Below are 16,639 nucleotides of genomic sequence, written 5' to 3'. Positions count from 1 at the left end.
TATATATATATATATATATATATATATATATATATATATATATATATATATTGCATATGTCTTTATTGATTTATATTGAGTTGTTATCTTATAAGTCAAGCAGAGCCAAGGTGAGTTCATCATTAATCCATTTCAAGCTATATAGATGTGGTTAGCATTCAAACTCGCATACTCGTACATTCAATGTACTATTGCCAGTTGGCCTGCATCGTCTTATGATGCAGACGCAGGTAACCAGGATCAGCACGCAGCGCTTCGTTGATCCAGATCGAGCTCCAGAGTCAGTGGTTAGCCTCCTTGCATTCTGGAGGACATCATTTTAATTGCTTTTCTAGTTTAGTTCATTAGGATGTTGTGGGGTCTGTCCCAACATCCATCTCATTCTGTTTAGAGGCTTCATAGACAGTTAGTAGTCAGTTTTGGAGTCTCTGTTATTTTACAATTTCATATGTCCAAGTGTTGAGACTTAAGCATCATTTTGGCCAAGATAGTTAGCCAAGATAGTTATCTAAGTTATTTGACGAAAATGGTTTTAATTCTTTATCTGAGATGAGTATAGTCTTTCGCTGAGTTAATTAAGTGAGGCCAAGGGTTCGCTCAAGGCCAACAATGGTCTTGGGTTGCGGGGTTGCTTTAAAACTGCCACAAAGTAATAGCGACAAACCTAAATGTGGGAGTTCTAAAACCCCTGTAACAACAAATTGGAGGGTTCTAAAACCCCGCTATTTGTAATTTTTGAGTCCCACAAATTGGTCCTTTTTTTAGTGATATATTACAAAATATCCAACAATGCCCCACAAGTTTGTACATTTCTCATAACATCATGCATACCAAAAGTATCGTATAATAGATTTGAACTCTCTATTAGAGTATGTACTTTAAAGTTATGACGAAGTTAATGGTATCTCAAAAAATTTGAACCATAGTTACATGTGTTAAAATTGAAAGTATCACACAAATAATATTATGTAGCTTAGAAAATCAAGTATATTTGTTTTAGCACGTTTCTGCACATGTACTATCATGATACAAAAATAGACGTGATGACACGTGTCCATTCCCACCAAGACAAGTCATTCTCAACCTGACGAAGCGAAACCAATGCGAAAACTAAAGGAAGAACAAAATAAAAGCGGAACAACTTATTCTTTCTATTTACACCCCAAAACCTAATTGTCACGTGTACAAACCTCTAATATAAAAGTGCAAAAATGAAATAATTACACAATTTTAAAGTCTTTGTTTTTCAAATAGAACAAAGCATAATATAAAGGAAAAAAAGGTCCATCAGAATGACAAGAAGTTACCTCTCAATAGTCCTTTGACAAGCCTTAGAAAGTAGGAGAAGAAGGATGACCACAGAATGCCAGGCTTGAAGCCTACACAAATGTAGAAGCAAGGGGTGAGTACCAACAACACTGTACTCAACAAGCAACCTAATAAACAAATCATCTAGGTAGAAATCAAATATTCCTGTCATTCCAACCAAACCTCATAAATATACAACCTTCACATAAAACAGCCAACCGAGAGTTCTTTAATACACAGTTCACAAAGCTCAATATTCACAATCCAAAAGTCATAAGTCAACAACCAAAGAATCAGGTTAGTCAACCTCATGTATCAAGTAGATTATTCACAACTATCATCGGAGTTAACAAGTAGGTTAATCATAAGCATCAAAATGCATCAAACCACAATGATCAATTCTCACTGGAATAATTTTCCATCCCCTTTATGTCATGTCACTAGCCAAAATCATTTCCTATCGGCTTTATATAATTCACTAGCCGGAAATGAACTCAGCATCACAAACATTTGTCGGAATGACCTCGACTCAATAAGACTTGTTGAAAATGACTTGACCTCATAACACTTGCCAAAAATGACCTAGGACTCATAATAATTGCCACAAATAACCTTGACATCATAACACTTGTCAGAAATCAGGGGCGGACCCACGAGGGTCAAGTGGGTTCATATGAACCCACTTCGTTGAAAAATAACATCGTATGTATATATGTGTATTTGATCAGTTTTAAAATTTATATCTATATATTAATTTTTGAATGCATTAACACAAGTGTGACACTTGGCCTAGTGGTGGCTTAATTTTTCCAGCATGCCCGAGTTCAAATCCCTATTCCCACATTTTTGTTTTATTCTTATATCTTGAACCAAAATTTTAAAAATCCTGGGTCCGCCACTGTCGAAAATGACATCGACATCATAACACTTGTCGAAAATGACCTAGGCATCACAACACTTATAAAAAATGATCATAACCATAACATATCTCATCAAAGTGTTCAACAATCAACGCACACAAGCAATATCACTACACATGAAAGAGACAATAATTCAGCAATTCAAGTTCATATCAAGCATTTCACTAATTAATCAATAAGGTTCAAAATAAGGCAATTCACATAATTATGATCATCACATAGCCTTTTCCTTTCAATCCATTTTTATTTATCAAAATTTACCAAGTGAACAATTAACCCTTCACTTCATTCCTGTTTTTCTCAAAACACAACAATGAAGAGAATATCCAAATTCTACTTGAATATAAGATTTTGGAGATCACTTGCCTTAATGAAATCAATTAATCACTCCACGAGTTGAGTCCTCCTCTTCCGACCAATGTTCGAAGCCACATAATCTATAACAATAAGTGTCTCACAATAAATTTCAAGAAACAACCACATCAATTTCTTTAAGAAGTAGGTCAATCAATTCAAAACTCAATTCTGAAAATAAGGTTTGAATATGAAAATCAACGATTAAATACATTATCAAGGTCTTAGAAACTTATTGGTGAAATCATTTTTAAATATTGACTTAAAATCAGTTCACAAACTCCAGTTTAGTTTAGAACTTGAGTTCTTGAAAAAACTTGTCATTTACCAATCAAAATCCCAAATTTTAATATTAATAACTATTAATAATGAAAGGAAAATGAAATTTTAGGATCACTAAAGCTTATGCAAATGATTTGGCACAAGAAATTCTTTCAAACTCGACTTAAAGGATTTTCCAAGCTCAAATGAAATTTTAGGATCACTAAAGCTAATGCAAATGATTTAGCACAAGAAATTCTTTCAAACTCGCCTTAAAGGATTTCCCAAGCTCAAAATGAAAAAATAGGGCTTAAGATTCAAAATTTGCAGGTTAAACACCCACCCACCCCCTTGATGTTGCAAAAGCGACCACTGATTAGTAAAAACGAACTCCAAAAATTATTCGGCCTTTGCATTTGCGAACAGACATTCATTTTTACAAAGTTCCCCATCGTGAACAGGTCTTTCGCGATTGTGAAGGTCAAAGGAAGTTGATCCTTCGTGAAAGTGAACCATACCTCTCTATCACGAACCTCATGAAAGAGAGCCACTCCTCGCGATCTTGAGGTGCTCAAGATTATGAAATCAGCCAACACTCAAAACATCCAAAGGATCCTCGAGATTCATTCGGAACCCTGTTCACACAAATCATATATGCAAATGGATCAAACTCGAAGTTTCAAATTCAGTGAAACCATCGAAACACAGGTCTCCCTAACATGACATCTTTAGCTAGAAGAAACTAACTCAACGCCTAAAAAGGCTGAAACAAGCTCAAGATCTCTAAAAAGCCAACCAAAACCTCACCTAAGCCTAAAATCATCCTCCAAATCAATCGAAACTCTAGAATTCTGATTTGAGCATCTGAACCCCGAACCTTGACCAAAGTCCAAAGGATAGATTTCTACAATTTCACAACTTAGGACCTCAAATTCTCAAACGGACTCCGAATCAGAAAACCACATCTCTCATAGATCAAAATCACTTTTGGTATTGATGAAATTGACAAAATTTGATTTTGACACTCGAAACTCTAAAAGACACCAAAAATCTCTTTTTAATAACATGAACCTTTCAAACTCAAATGTTACCAAATTCTCAACTTTAAACTCAGAGTTTGAGACCAATTTCCAATACTCGATCATAAAAGACTCGAGATAGACACTGGGAGGAGAAAAACGATAAATTATGAAATTTTTAAAAATGACCAACCAAATCATTACATGTTCATATGTAATAATAGATTGATGTCTTCATGATACGTCTGAACATTTGTGTCTATATGATCAAACTCCATCAATTTTTTATGTATATAAGAGGTTAGATATATAAGTGTCTAAGTGTTTAATTTGTTGGATACATCATATATTGATAATAGATACATCAAATTAATGAATTTATTATTTGAAAATAATAAATAAAATAAATCAAATTGCATAACTAAGATATACATATTTTTATCTTTTATTAATAATATAAATGCATTTATTACTATAAAGAGTAATAATACAATTAAACATAGGTACACTTGTTGATTTATTTCTTATATTAAAAATTGAAAATGATGTTAGAAAATTAAAATGGGAAAAAATACTAATCAGGTGTGCAAATGCGTTGGAAAAGACCATCATGAATTTAATATAAAGAATTTTTTGAAGAAAGGATATTACCGTCATTTGAACATGGAAGTCCGCCCGTTTTTTGGACGATTTTCTTAGTAAATTTGAAAGTTGTAAAAATTTCAGAAAGTCAATATTTCCATGTTATTACACTAAATAATAATGTAAAAGAATATATTATATGATGTTGCTTTCTCTGTTAAATGAAGTAGGATGATAGTGACAGCTACTATATATGTCAGAGTTAGAAATGAAAATAATAAACAAAATGCTATGAATGTCGCAGCTCCTTTTTGTATGGAGAGAGGCTACTTCAGTTCAGTTGATCCTCATTTTTGTATGGAGCCTCTACTTCTCATCACTTACTGGATATAATTAATGGGATGTGTCTTTCATTTCTCATCACTTACTGGATATAATTAATGGAATGTGTCTTTCATTTCTCATCACTTACTGGATATAATTAATGGGATGTGTCTTTCATTTCTTATCACTTACTGGATATAATTAATGGAATGTGTCTTTCATTTCTCATCACTTACCGGATATAATTAATGGAATGTGTCTTTCATTTCTCATCACTTACTGAATATAATTAATGGGATGTGTCTTTCATTTCTCATCACTTACTGGATATAATTAATGGGATGTGTCTTTCATTTCTTGACTGCTCAGACTCCTTGCGAATCAATCAACTACAAGCTAAGAGGGCCAAATTAAATACATACATGTATGTATTCATAAGTATATTTAACTTTGAAAATTATCATTAAACTTTGTTTTTTGTATCAATAATATCACTTCACTAAATTTTATTATCTAAATCAATTTAACTTGACAAAATAAATTATTTTTTATGCCACCTTCATTATTAAAATAATAAAAACAACCCATCCATTCCAACATTCACATTGAGGATCAATCGAAATTTATCCTCACTAATTTACACATTTAAACTTTTCAGTCAATATTCATATAAAAATTGAAACGTCCAGAAACCATAACAATGCATCTGGATTGTTATTGCTGTAATTATTTTTTTTCATTTGCATATATGAAAAACACAGATAGAAAAACGAAATAATCCCTACAACAGTTTGACGTCGGTGCAGATTGCATATAAAAAAAAAAAAGCATAAGTAGTAATATAATAGGTATAATTAAAAAAAAAATAGAAACAAAGAAAGTTGAGGTGGTGGGATTTTAATTTTTAACCTTAGAAATGAGAGTTGTAGAGCGATTAAAAATAGGTAGACTTGAGCCATTTATTTTATTATTTTAATAATGAGTATGTGATAAAAATAATTTATCTTAATAATAAGAATTCTGGTTTATTTACGTATTATTTTAATAATGAACATGATATAATAAAATTATTTAATTTATCATGTCAAATTTAATAATAAATTTAGGTAAGCGATTTTCCACAACCTTCTTCATTTTGAAACACAGATTGAAATAAGTTTTGCTAGGAAGCATAGGAAACCAATAGTGTAGAGACGTAAAGCCTAGAGATCAAATTTGTTTTTTTTTTTTTTGGTATTATATCAAATTAATAAGCATCTAATCTTCTCCCACCTTTGTGGTTTTTTTATTTTTCAAGTATTTGGCCATTAGTTTCAAGATTTTACAAAAATTTCAAACAGTTCAAATGTGAGCATCTTTGCAGGGTTAAGTGAAGTTTTTGCCAAAGTAGGCCACTATTAAAATTCATTTACTGAGATGATATTTTTTTTTGAAATTTTACAAAATTAGTATAAATATAGTTCTCAGTAACGATTTAGCTAATATATTATTCAAAAAATTCGATAACAAAAAGACAAAAATGTGACATAGTAAACAGACATAAAACGTAATTGTCAGTAACATTTTATAATTCGTTACTCTGAAGCACATTTTACAGCTAAAACATGACTCACAGTAACGTTTCTCTAAAATGGTTGAAAATTGAAATTCAATCTTGTACATTGTACCGCCCCGCAAGGCGGTACATTAAAATCCCATAATTCCAACAACGTAGCAGCATCGCGTCAAAGCTCGGAGGATCAAGAACCTTGCCAAACTCCCACCCAACTGATGGGGGTTTCTTGTAGGCAAGGATAAAGCTGCCATGCTCCCCATGCTTAGCCAATAACTGAAGATAAAATCTGTGCAGCAAGTCTGCCATGTGACAGTAAAGCAGGAAAGACAAATCTGCCTATTTTTCAGTTTGGGAAAATCTGCCACTTTTAGCCTTTTATTTTGAATTGCTTCCCAAACGTTTTGGCTCACTTTTGGAGCCTTTGTATATTGTTTTAAGTAGCTTTTCAGATAGCATACTTAGCACTTAGAGTATCTCATATCTCTTACTTTGTATTTCCCTCTTGTAAAGACTTGGAAGATTATTGGAAAATTGGCTTGTTGACCTCCCAAAGACTTGGCTTCCTTTCTTGTTTTCTTTATTGTTTGTGGCTGTGTTGTGGACTGTCTTGCTTAAAGTTCCTTTTGTGTTTGGTTGGACTGAGTTTTGAGGAGTCGTGCACGCCTTCATTACTGTCCCACGAGGTGCAGAAATTTGACCCCGTGACAAGTGGTATCAGAGCAACGGTTGAAGCACGACGTCAAGGTCACTACGGAATGAAGAGGCTGTCCAAGACAAGGAGCCAGAAGTTCGGAAAGAACCTTCCAAGAAACGTGACAAGAGAAAGGTAAGAGAACCTTCTTGTAACCCTTCTCTTGGTGGTAGACCTGCTGTTGAAGAGGAGGAAGGTGCTGACAACAGCCAACTCGACGAGAGAATCGTCGGAGTTGAGGTGGGGTTGTCGGCCTTGAACAGGAGGATTGTTGTGGTTGAAAATAATTTCAGTTCCCTCGAGTCCATTGAAGGGCTGGACGAGGTGAAGAACAACCTTGTTGAGCTTGAGGATGTTCAAAATGAGGGTCTGTCCACCCTCGAACTCAAGCTCAACGAGGCCATCTCTTCCTTGCAAAGAGAGGTGGAGGCGCTGAGACGGCAGGTTGATGAGGCTGCCGAGGTGGGGGTTCCTACTCCCGTTACTGTCTGTGAGACCCGGATTGAGGCTCCCAAACCCAAGGACTTTCGTGGGGAAAGGAGTGCTCAAGACGTGGAGAACTTCTTATGGCAGATGGATGCCTATTTTGAACATGTAGACATGCACAATGAAGCTGCCAAGATCAGAACAGCAACAATGTATTTGACGGACAAAGCCATGCTGTGGTGGCGACGGAAGAAGGCAGACATGGAGAGGGGAGTTTGCCAGATTGACGATTGGGAGCAGTTCAAAGTTGAGCTCAAACGTCAGTTCTACCCTCAAAATGTCGTTCACGAAGCTCGTCGGAGGTTGAGGGAGTTGAAGCAGACCTCCTCCATTCGGGACTATGTTAAGGAATTCACGAAGTTAACACTTCAAATTCCAAGCCTGACGAGTGAGGACTTACTGTTTTACTTTCTAGAGGGCCTTCAAAATTGGGCCAAGCAAGAGCTTCAAAGACGTCAGGTCAGCGACGTGGATGAGGCGATAGTAGTGGCGGAATCGCTCAACGATCTCCGTACTGATGCGGCAAAGGGGAGGGATAACCGGAGCAAAACTATTCCTCCCAAGGTTGACAACAACAACAGGGGCAGAAGCAGACCAAATCCCAACAGAGGCAGCGACACGAGAAGCAACACTCGTGATCAACCTTCCAATTTCCGAAAGAATTATGAGGACCGCAAGAGGGGTGCTCCTCATCGGGAAGGTTGCTACATTTGTGGGGAAACAACGCATGCAGCTCGTTATTGCCCGTCATTGAGAAAGCTGAGCGCTATGGTGGCTGCCAAAAAGCAGCAAGAGAAGGCTGCAACGCAAACCAGAAGTTCTGCCGGGGAGCAACGTGGGCAGAGTAGCGGGTCAGACAAAGGCAAAAACGTGGCTGTTGGCATGTTCAATCACATGGCGTTGATCAACCATATTTCTACTGCTGCTTTGGCTGCCAAACCGGCTAGTGTCAAGCCGAGGGAATCCCTGTTCGTTGATACCAAGTTAAATGGAAAAAATGTGCGGATCATGGTGGACAACGGGGTAACACACAATTTTGTGACTGAGCAGAAGGCCAAGGAGCTTGGCCTAAGTTATGTTGCCAGCAATACCAAACTGAAGACAGTCAATGCCACTCCAACTACTGTCCATGGCATTTCTCCTAAAGTCCCCATTGATTTAGGAGAGTGGACAGGGCAGACTGACTTCACCATTGCCCCCATGTATGTGTTTGATGTAATCTTGGGGCTTGACTTTTGGTATGAAGTCAACGCATTTATCTCCCCGCGTCACAATCAGCTGCACATCAGTGACACCGGAGGTTCTTGCGTGGTACCCCTTATTCGGGTACCACAAAATGGGATGCAGCTATCAGCAATGCAGCTTATTAAGGGGTTCAAGAGAGGCGAACCAATCTTTCTTGCTACCCTTGTTGGAGGTGCGGAAAGCTGTACAGAGGCAGTTCAATTGCCGCATTGCATCGAGAAGGTCCTTAACAGCAACAAGGACGTGACGCCAGAAGAGCTTCCCCAACGGTTGCCACCCCGAAGGGAAGTTGATCACCAAATTGAGTTGGTTCCCGGGGCGAAGCCGCCTGCCATGACGCCTTATCGCATGGCGCCCCCGGAACTTGAAGAATTGAGGAAGCAGCTCAAGGAGTTGCTGGATGCTGGACACATCAGGCCGTCCAAGGCGCCGTTTGGTGCGCCTGTTTTATTCCAAAAGAAGAAGGACGGGACGCTGCGGTTATGCATTGACTACCGGACCCTCAATAAGGTCACGGTGAAGAACAAGTACCCCGTTCCTTTGATTGCGGATTTATGATAGATTGGGACAGGCAAAGGTGTTTACCAAGATGGACTTGAGAAAGGGTTATCACCAAGTTCGGATTGCCGAAGGTGATGAACCAAAGACTGCTTGTGTAACGCGCTATGGTGCATTCGATTGGCTGGTAATGCCATTTGGGTTGACAAACGCACCGGCGACATTCTGCACACTGATGAACAAACTGTTCCACTCCTACTTGGATCAGTTTGTTGTTATTTATTTGGATGATATTGTTGTCTACAGCAACAACATGGAAGACCATGTAGAGCACTTGTGCAAAGTGTTCAAAGTCTTGCGCGACAACGAACTTTACGTGAAGCGAGAGAAATGCAGCTTCGCCCAACCGACTGTCCAATTCCTTGGGCATTCAATCAGCCACGGTGAGATCAGAATGGACAGCAACAAGGTGGATGCTATAAAAAATTGGGAGGCTCCAACGAAGGTACCAGAATTGAGGTCCTTCCTTGGCCTTGCCAATTACTATCGTCGCTTCATTTTCAACTACTCAGCAATTGCAGCTCCTCTCACGGATTTGCTGAAGAAGGATCGTGATTGGAATTGGTCGGAGGCTTGCCAAGCTGCCTTCGAGAGGCTGAAGGCTGCTGTGACGGAAGAGCCTGTTTGGCCTTGCCAGACTTCTCTAAGGCATTCGAAGTCCACACTGATGCATCGGACTTCGCTATCGGTGGCGTCCTAATGCAAGAGGGCCACCCAATAGCATATGAGAGCAGAAAATTGAATGAAGCGGAGCGGCGGTATTCGGCGCATGAGAAGGAGATGACAGCCGTGGTTCACTACCTTAGAACGTGGCGCCATTACTTGCTGGGTGCTCCCTTTGTTGTCAAGACGGACAATGTCGCAACAACGTACTTCCAGTCCCAAAAGAAGCTGTCCGCTAAGCAAGCCCGTTGGCAGGACTTCCTAGTAGAATTCAACTTCACTTTGGAATACAAGCCGGGGAAAGCGAATGTGGTTGCCGACGCACTTAGCCGCAAGGCTTCTTTGGCTGCTGTTGTGAGCTCGAGTTGCAGCTCAATTGTTGGAGAAATAAGGGAAGGTTTGCAGCATGATCCAGTGGCTAAACAACTCTTTGCCTTGGCCCAACAAGGGAAAACGAAGAAATTCTGGGTCGATGATGGTCTGCTCTATACTACGGCCAGACGGGTGTACGTCCCGAAGTGGGCCAACCTTCGGCGTACCTTGATCAAGGAGGGCCATGACTCTGCTTGGGCGGGTAACCCGGGGCAGAAGAGAACCTTGGCACTGATAGAGGCTTCTTACTATTGGCCTCGAATGCGGGACGACGTCGAGGCATATGTGCGAACTTGTCTCATTTGCCAACAAGACAAAGTTGAAACAAATGTGCCGGGCGAATTGCTGTAGCCGCTGCCTATTGCTGAAAAGCCGTGGGACAGCGTCACAATGGACTTCATCACTTGCTTGCCGAACTCGGAGGGGTTTGGGACAATTATGGTCGTGGTGGATCGATTTTCCAAGTATGCTACATTCTCTGCCACGACAGCTAATTGCAAGGCTAAAGAGGCTGCCCGGATCTTTTTGAGAGATGTTGTCAAACACTGGGGCATCCCTAAGCATATTATTAGTGATCGGGATCCCCGATTCACTGGCTCATTCTGGAGGGAATTATTCAGCTTGTTGGGGTCGGAGTTGAACTTCTCGACCAGCTTTCACCTCAAACAGACGGGCAGACTGAAAGGATCAACGCACTGTTGGAGTGCTACTTGCGGCTCTATGTTAGTGCCAATCAGAAGGATTGGGCAGGGCTGCTGGATACTGCCCAATTCTCCTACAACTTGCAGCGAAGTGAAGCGACGGGAAGGAGTCCATTTGAGTTAGCAACGGGGCAGCAGCCAAATACGCCCCAATCCTTGCCCGTCAATGCCGGTTTCAAAAGTCCGGGTGCTTATCAGATGGCGAAAGCCTGGGAAGAGCAGGTCGACCTTGCACGGTCGTATCTCGACAAAGCAGCCCGGAAGATGAAGAAGTTTGCTGATCGCAAGCGACGTCCGGTGGATTATCAAATTGGGGATAGAGTTATGGTAAAACTCAACCCACGGCAATTCAAAATCGTTCCGGAGTGTGAATCAAAACTTGATTCGCAAATATGAGGGGCCATTCGATATTATTGCCAAGGCTGGCAAGATTTCGTATCGGGTTGACATGCCTCATCACTTGAAGATTCACCCCGTCTTCCACGCAAGCCAATTGAAGCCTTATTTCGAAGACAGGGAAGACAAAGAGCGGGGGCAAGCCGGGAGAGCCAGAATCTTCATTACACCGCCTACCGTAGACAAGCAAATTGAGGCTATCATCGATCACCAGCTTGTTCGGGGAAAGGGCTGGAACAACTCAAGTTCCCAGTTCCTAGTGCACTGGAAAGGGACAGCTCCGGAGGAGGCGACTTGGGAAAATACGAAGACTTGTGGCAGTTTCGCGACCAAGTCCACCAGTACTTGCAGTTGTGTGGCATCGGGGTCGTCGCCAATTCAGGCACGGGAGCGTGTACCGCCCCGCAAGGCGGTACATTAAAATCCCATAATTCCAACAACGTAGCAGCATCGCGTCAAAGCTCGGAGGATCAAGAACCTTGCTAAACTCCCTCCAAACTGATGGGGGTTTCTTGTAGGCAAGGATAAACCTGCCATGCTCCCCATGCTTAGCCAATAACTGAAGATAAAATCTGTGCAGCAAGTCTGCCATGTGGCAGTAAAGCAGGAAAGACAAATCTGCCTATTTTTCAGCCTGGGAAAATCTGCCACTTGTAGCCTTTTATTTTGAATTGCTTCCCAAACGTTTTGGCTCACTTTTGGAGCCTTTGTATATTGTTTTAAGTAGCTTTTCATATAGCATACTTAGCACTTAGAGTATCTCATATCTCTTACTTTGTATTTCCCTCTTGTAAAGACTTGGAAGATTATTGGAAAATTGGCTTGTTGACCTCCCAAAGACTTGGCTTCCTTTCTTGCTTTCTTTATTGTTTGTGGCTGTGTTGTGGACTGTCTTGATCAAAGTTCCTTTTGTGTTTGGTTGGACTGAGTTTTGAGGAGCCGTGCACGCCTTCATTACTGTCCCACGAGGTGCAGAAATTTGACCCCGTGACAACATGCCTCATTCATTATTCAAATTTCCACTATTTAAATGGATAGATATATTTTGTACATACCTTCACTTGAAATATATATGATTTTCTCTTTTCTTTCTCTTTTATACATAGACAATACCTTTTTAAACAAAAAAAAAACGTGAGGAAGACTTTAAACAAATTGGAGCTGGTCTTGTATCATTTCAATTTCAAAATTTGTGAATAAATCATAGGAGAAGTTTTCTTCTGGCCTAGCTAACCATCCCTTCCAAATATTAGACCAATCGGTTTCTTATGATTATTAAATATTAGACTATCAATAAAGAAGCTATTGAATTAATATTGATGTAATAAGTAAGCAAGACAACTATTAAAAAAAGGAATTAATTGATATCGTAGAAAATCCCTCCTCACTCTCTTTTTTCTTGCAAAAGTATTATCTATGTACGTGATTGAATTTTAGTTTTTAATCATTCCAGAGAAACGTTATTTTGAGTTACGTTTTAACTGTAAAACGTGCCTCGGCGTAATTAAATATAAAACGTTACTAACAATAACGTTTTATGTCTGTTTACTCTGTCAGATTTTTTTATTTTTTAGTTATTGAATTTTTTTGAATAAAATATTACCTTAAACGTTACTGAGAACTACATTTATACTAATTTTATAAAACTTCAAAAAAGATGTATTATTTTAATAAATTGACTTAAATAATTGCTTACTTTGGTCAAAACTTCGGGTTAAATTTTTTCATATAATATGGGACTAGAATTTACAATCATTTTTATGTATTGCTGGCACAAATAGCTTACCGTTATCCAAATCCTTATATACTACAGGAGCATCTTTGCACAAAGTTTATAAGTTTAACTGATCCATGGTTTGTCAGGTCCGACTTCAGTTAATGGGAATTCAACAAGCTTGTGTTCCTCTGCCATCAGATGTTGCGGAAGAACCTGTTTTCGTTAATGCAAAACAATATCATGGCATCTTGAGGCTTCGACAGTCTTGTGCAAAAGCTGAATCAGACAATAAACTTCTAAAATCTAGAAGGTATTTTGTACAAAATGCATTTTGCCTAGTTGCTACATTTGACAGCTTATTGGTTCAATGACGAATTAATATTTTCCAGTTCATTAGCTTACCAGTTTTACCAACCTATAGAATTTCTATTGAGATCCTTCTATTTTGAGGTCAGTACACAATGGTAACACATTAAACCTCACATTTTTTTCATTTATAATGTACTGTATCACAATAATAACTAAATGAGAATAAAAGATATTGTTGATAAAGCCAAATTCTAATACTAGGATTGTAACTGATGCGTTTTCTAATATGCTGCTGCTTAGATATTGGAGGGACTAAATGTCCTCCAACTTAGGGAGAAATGCAATCGTACCTCATTTGTGTATACTTTCTAAATATTTCTGACTTTTTGCTTTTTGTGCTTCTCTGTTTCAGCCACAGAAATGTAGTCCGAAGTGGTTCATGCTGCCTCTAATCTTTTGATGCTCCGTGTATTATTTTTTTAGTTGTATAAGTGTCCAGAAGTTGAGAAATACGACTGAAGAAATAAGATCATATGATTCTTGAAATTTCTTTGAGTTTGGAAGCATGATATATCAGGAACATCTTGAGATTAATCAACAATATCTCTTATTTCCTAGTAAATAGGTACGTAGAGTCAAAGTTACAATTATGTCTAATCACATATTAGAGTTGTAATCTCTTTTTGAGAATATGTTTGAAGAAACAATTAGACTATGGGGGTCTTACTGTGCAAAATAATCTTGCATGAATCTCGGCATTTGCACGCCTTGAGAAGAGTAGAGGGTGTGGATGTCGATTTATGAGTGCAAAGGGAATGGATGAATCTAGTGATAAGTCAAAGACTAACGCACGGGCGGCTGGCCAGTACAAAGAAAAAGACCCTCGCCTTAGGCCCCAAATTTTAGGGAGCCCCTTTTTTTTTTAGATAATTAGGTAAATTAAAAAAAAATCACATAACAATGCAAACGGCTAAAAAAAATTAAGTGGAAACGGTTAAAAATTAATATGATTTGACTTTTCAATTTTTTAAAAAGTTGTGTACTTTCTTCTAATGCCCACGTTATTTAATTTATTTTATTTTTTTAAAATTTGCTTTTATATATTTTATCCTTCTCTCTTCTATCTCTTCTCACTTTCTCTTTTCTAATTTTATATCTCTCTTATTCAAATTTCAAATCTTAATTACTTAATTGCTTTATTGATAATTTATATTTAAATTTTGAAAAAAAAATTATAGCAGCTCGATTCATTTTTGGAAATTAAATCAAGTCTTCATAACTTTTGAATCCGGTAATATCATTCTAATTTCTAATATTTTTTTTTTGTGTCTTATGCAGGAGCGGCTGGCAGTACAAAAAAAAAAAAAGACCCTCGCCTTAGGCCCCAAATTTTAAGGTCCAACCAATTTTTTTAGATGAAAGGTAAATTTAAAAAAATCACATCATAATGCAAACGGCTAAAAAAAATAAAGTGAAAACAGTTAAAAATTAAAATGATTTGACTTTCAACTTTTCAAAAAGTTGTGTACTTTCTTCTAAACACACGTTATTTAATTTATTTTTATTTTTTTAATTTTATTTTTATATATTTTATCCTCCTCTCTTTTATTTCTTCTCACTCTCTTTTCTAATTTTATATCTCTCTTATTCAAATTTTAAAACTTAAGAATTTACTTGCTCTATTGATAGTTTATATTTTAATTTTAAAGAAAAATAATTGTAGCAGCTCAATTATTTTTGAACTCAAGTCTTCATAACTTTTGAATCCGGTAATATTATTTTAATTTCTAATATTATTTTTGTTTTGTGTCTTATGTACGGACGACTGACTGTAAAAAGAAAAAGACCCTCGCCTAGGCCCAAATTTTAGGGGGCCCCATTTTTTTAAAGATAATTAGGTAAATTAAAAAAATCACATAACAATGCAAACGGCTAAAAAAATTATGTGATTTGACTTTTCAACTTTTTCGAGAAAAAATTGTGTACTTTCTTCTAAGCACACCTTATTTAATTTATTTTATCTTTTTTTTTTTAATTTTATTTTTATATATTTTATCCTCCTCTTTTTTATTTCTTTTCACTTTCTCTTTTCTAATTTTATATCTCTCTTTTACAAATTTTAAAGCTTAAGAACTTACTTGCTCTATTGATAGTTTATATTTTAATTTTAAAGAAAAATAATTGATGCAGCTCGATTATTTTTGAAAATCTAGTCTTCATTGATTTTGAACCGGTAATATCATTCTAATTTCTAATATTATTTTTATTTTGTGTCTTGTGTAGGGGCGGCTGGCCAGTACAAAGAAAAAGACCCTCGCCTTAGACCCCCAATTTTAGGTGGGGCAATTTTTTTTAGATAATTAGGTGAATTAAAAAAAAAATCATATAACAATGCAAACGGCTAAAAAAATTTTTAAGTGGAAATGGTTAAAAATTAAAATAATTTGACTTATCAACTTTTTAAAAAGTTGTGTACTTTCTTCTAATGCACACGTTATTTAATTTATTTTATCTTTTTTTTAATTTTGTTTTTATATATTTTATCCTCTTCTCTTCTATATCTTCTCACTTTCTCTTTTCTAATTTTATATCTCTCTTATTCAAATTTCAAAGCTTAATAACTTAATTGCTCTATTAATAGTTTATATTTAATTTTGAAGAAAAATAATTGTAGCAGCTCGATTTTTTTTAGAAATCAAATATTCATAGCTTTTGAATTCGGTAATATCATTCTAATTTCTAATATTATTTTTGTTTTGTATATTATGCAGGGCATCTAGCCAGTACAAAACAAAAGACCCTCGCCTTAGGTCCCTAATTTTTTTGGGGCCCATTTTTTTTAGATAATTAGGTAAATTAAATAAAAATTCACATAACAATGCAAACGGGTAAAAAAATATTAAGTGGAAATGATTAAAAATTAAAATGATTTGACTTTTCAACTTTTCAAAAAAGTTGCATACTTTCTTCTAATGCACATGTTATTTAATTCATTTCATCTTTTTTTTATGTTATTTTTATATATTTTATCCTTCTCTATTCTATTACTTCTCACTTTCTATTTTCTAATTTCATATCTCTTTTATTCAAATTTCAAAGCTTAAGAACTTAGTTGCTCTATTGAAAGCTTATATTTTAATTTTGAAGAAAAATAATTGTAGCAGCTCGATTCATTTTT

General features: G+C 36.9%; 1 protein-coding gene across 1 annotated transcript in view; it reads left to right on the top strand.

Annotated features, from left to right (window-relative positions):
- LOC114075973 overlaps positions 1-10,689 on the top strand; it is an 11,819-nt gene extending 1,130 nt beyond the window's left edge. The window contains 3 exon segments of the mRNA XM_027914151.1: positions 7,056-9,299; positions 9,301-9,923; positions 9,926-10,689. Coding sequence (XP_027769952.1) covers positions 7,056-9,299; positions 9,301-9,923; positions 9,926-10,689 — 3,631 coding nt within the window.
- Positions 10,690-16,639: the final 5,950 nt, after the last annotated feature.

Source organism: Solanum pennellii, chromosome 2 (genome assembly GCF_001406875.1).
Source record: "Solanum pennellii chromosome 2, SPENNV200".
Lineage (NCBI taxonomy): Eukaryota > Viridiplantae > Streptophyta > Magnoliopsida > Solanales > Solanaceae > Solanum > Solanum pennellii.
The sequence above is the reverse complement of the archived record's forward strand: the minus strand, read 5'-3'. Positions and strand labels throughout refer to the sequence as shown.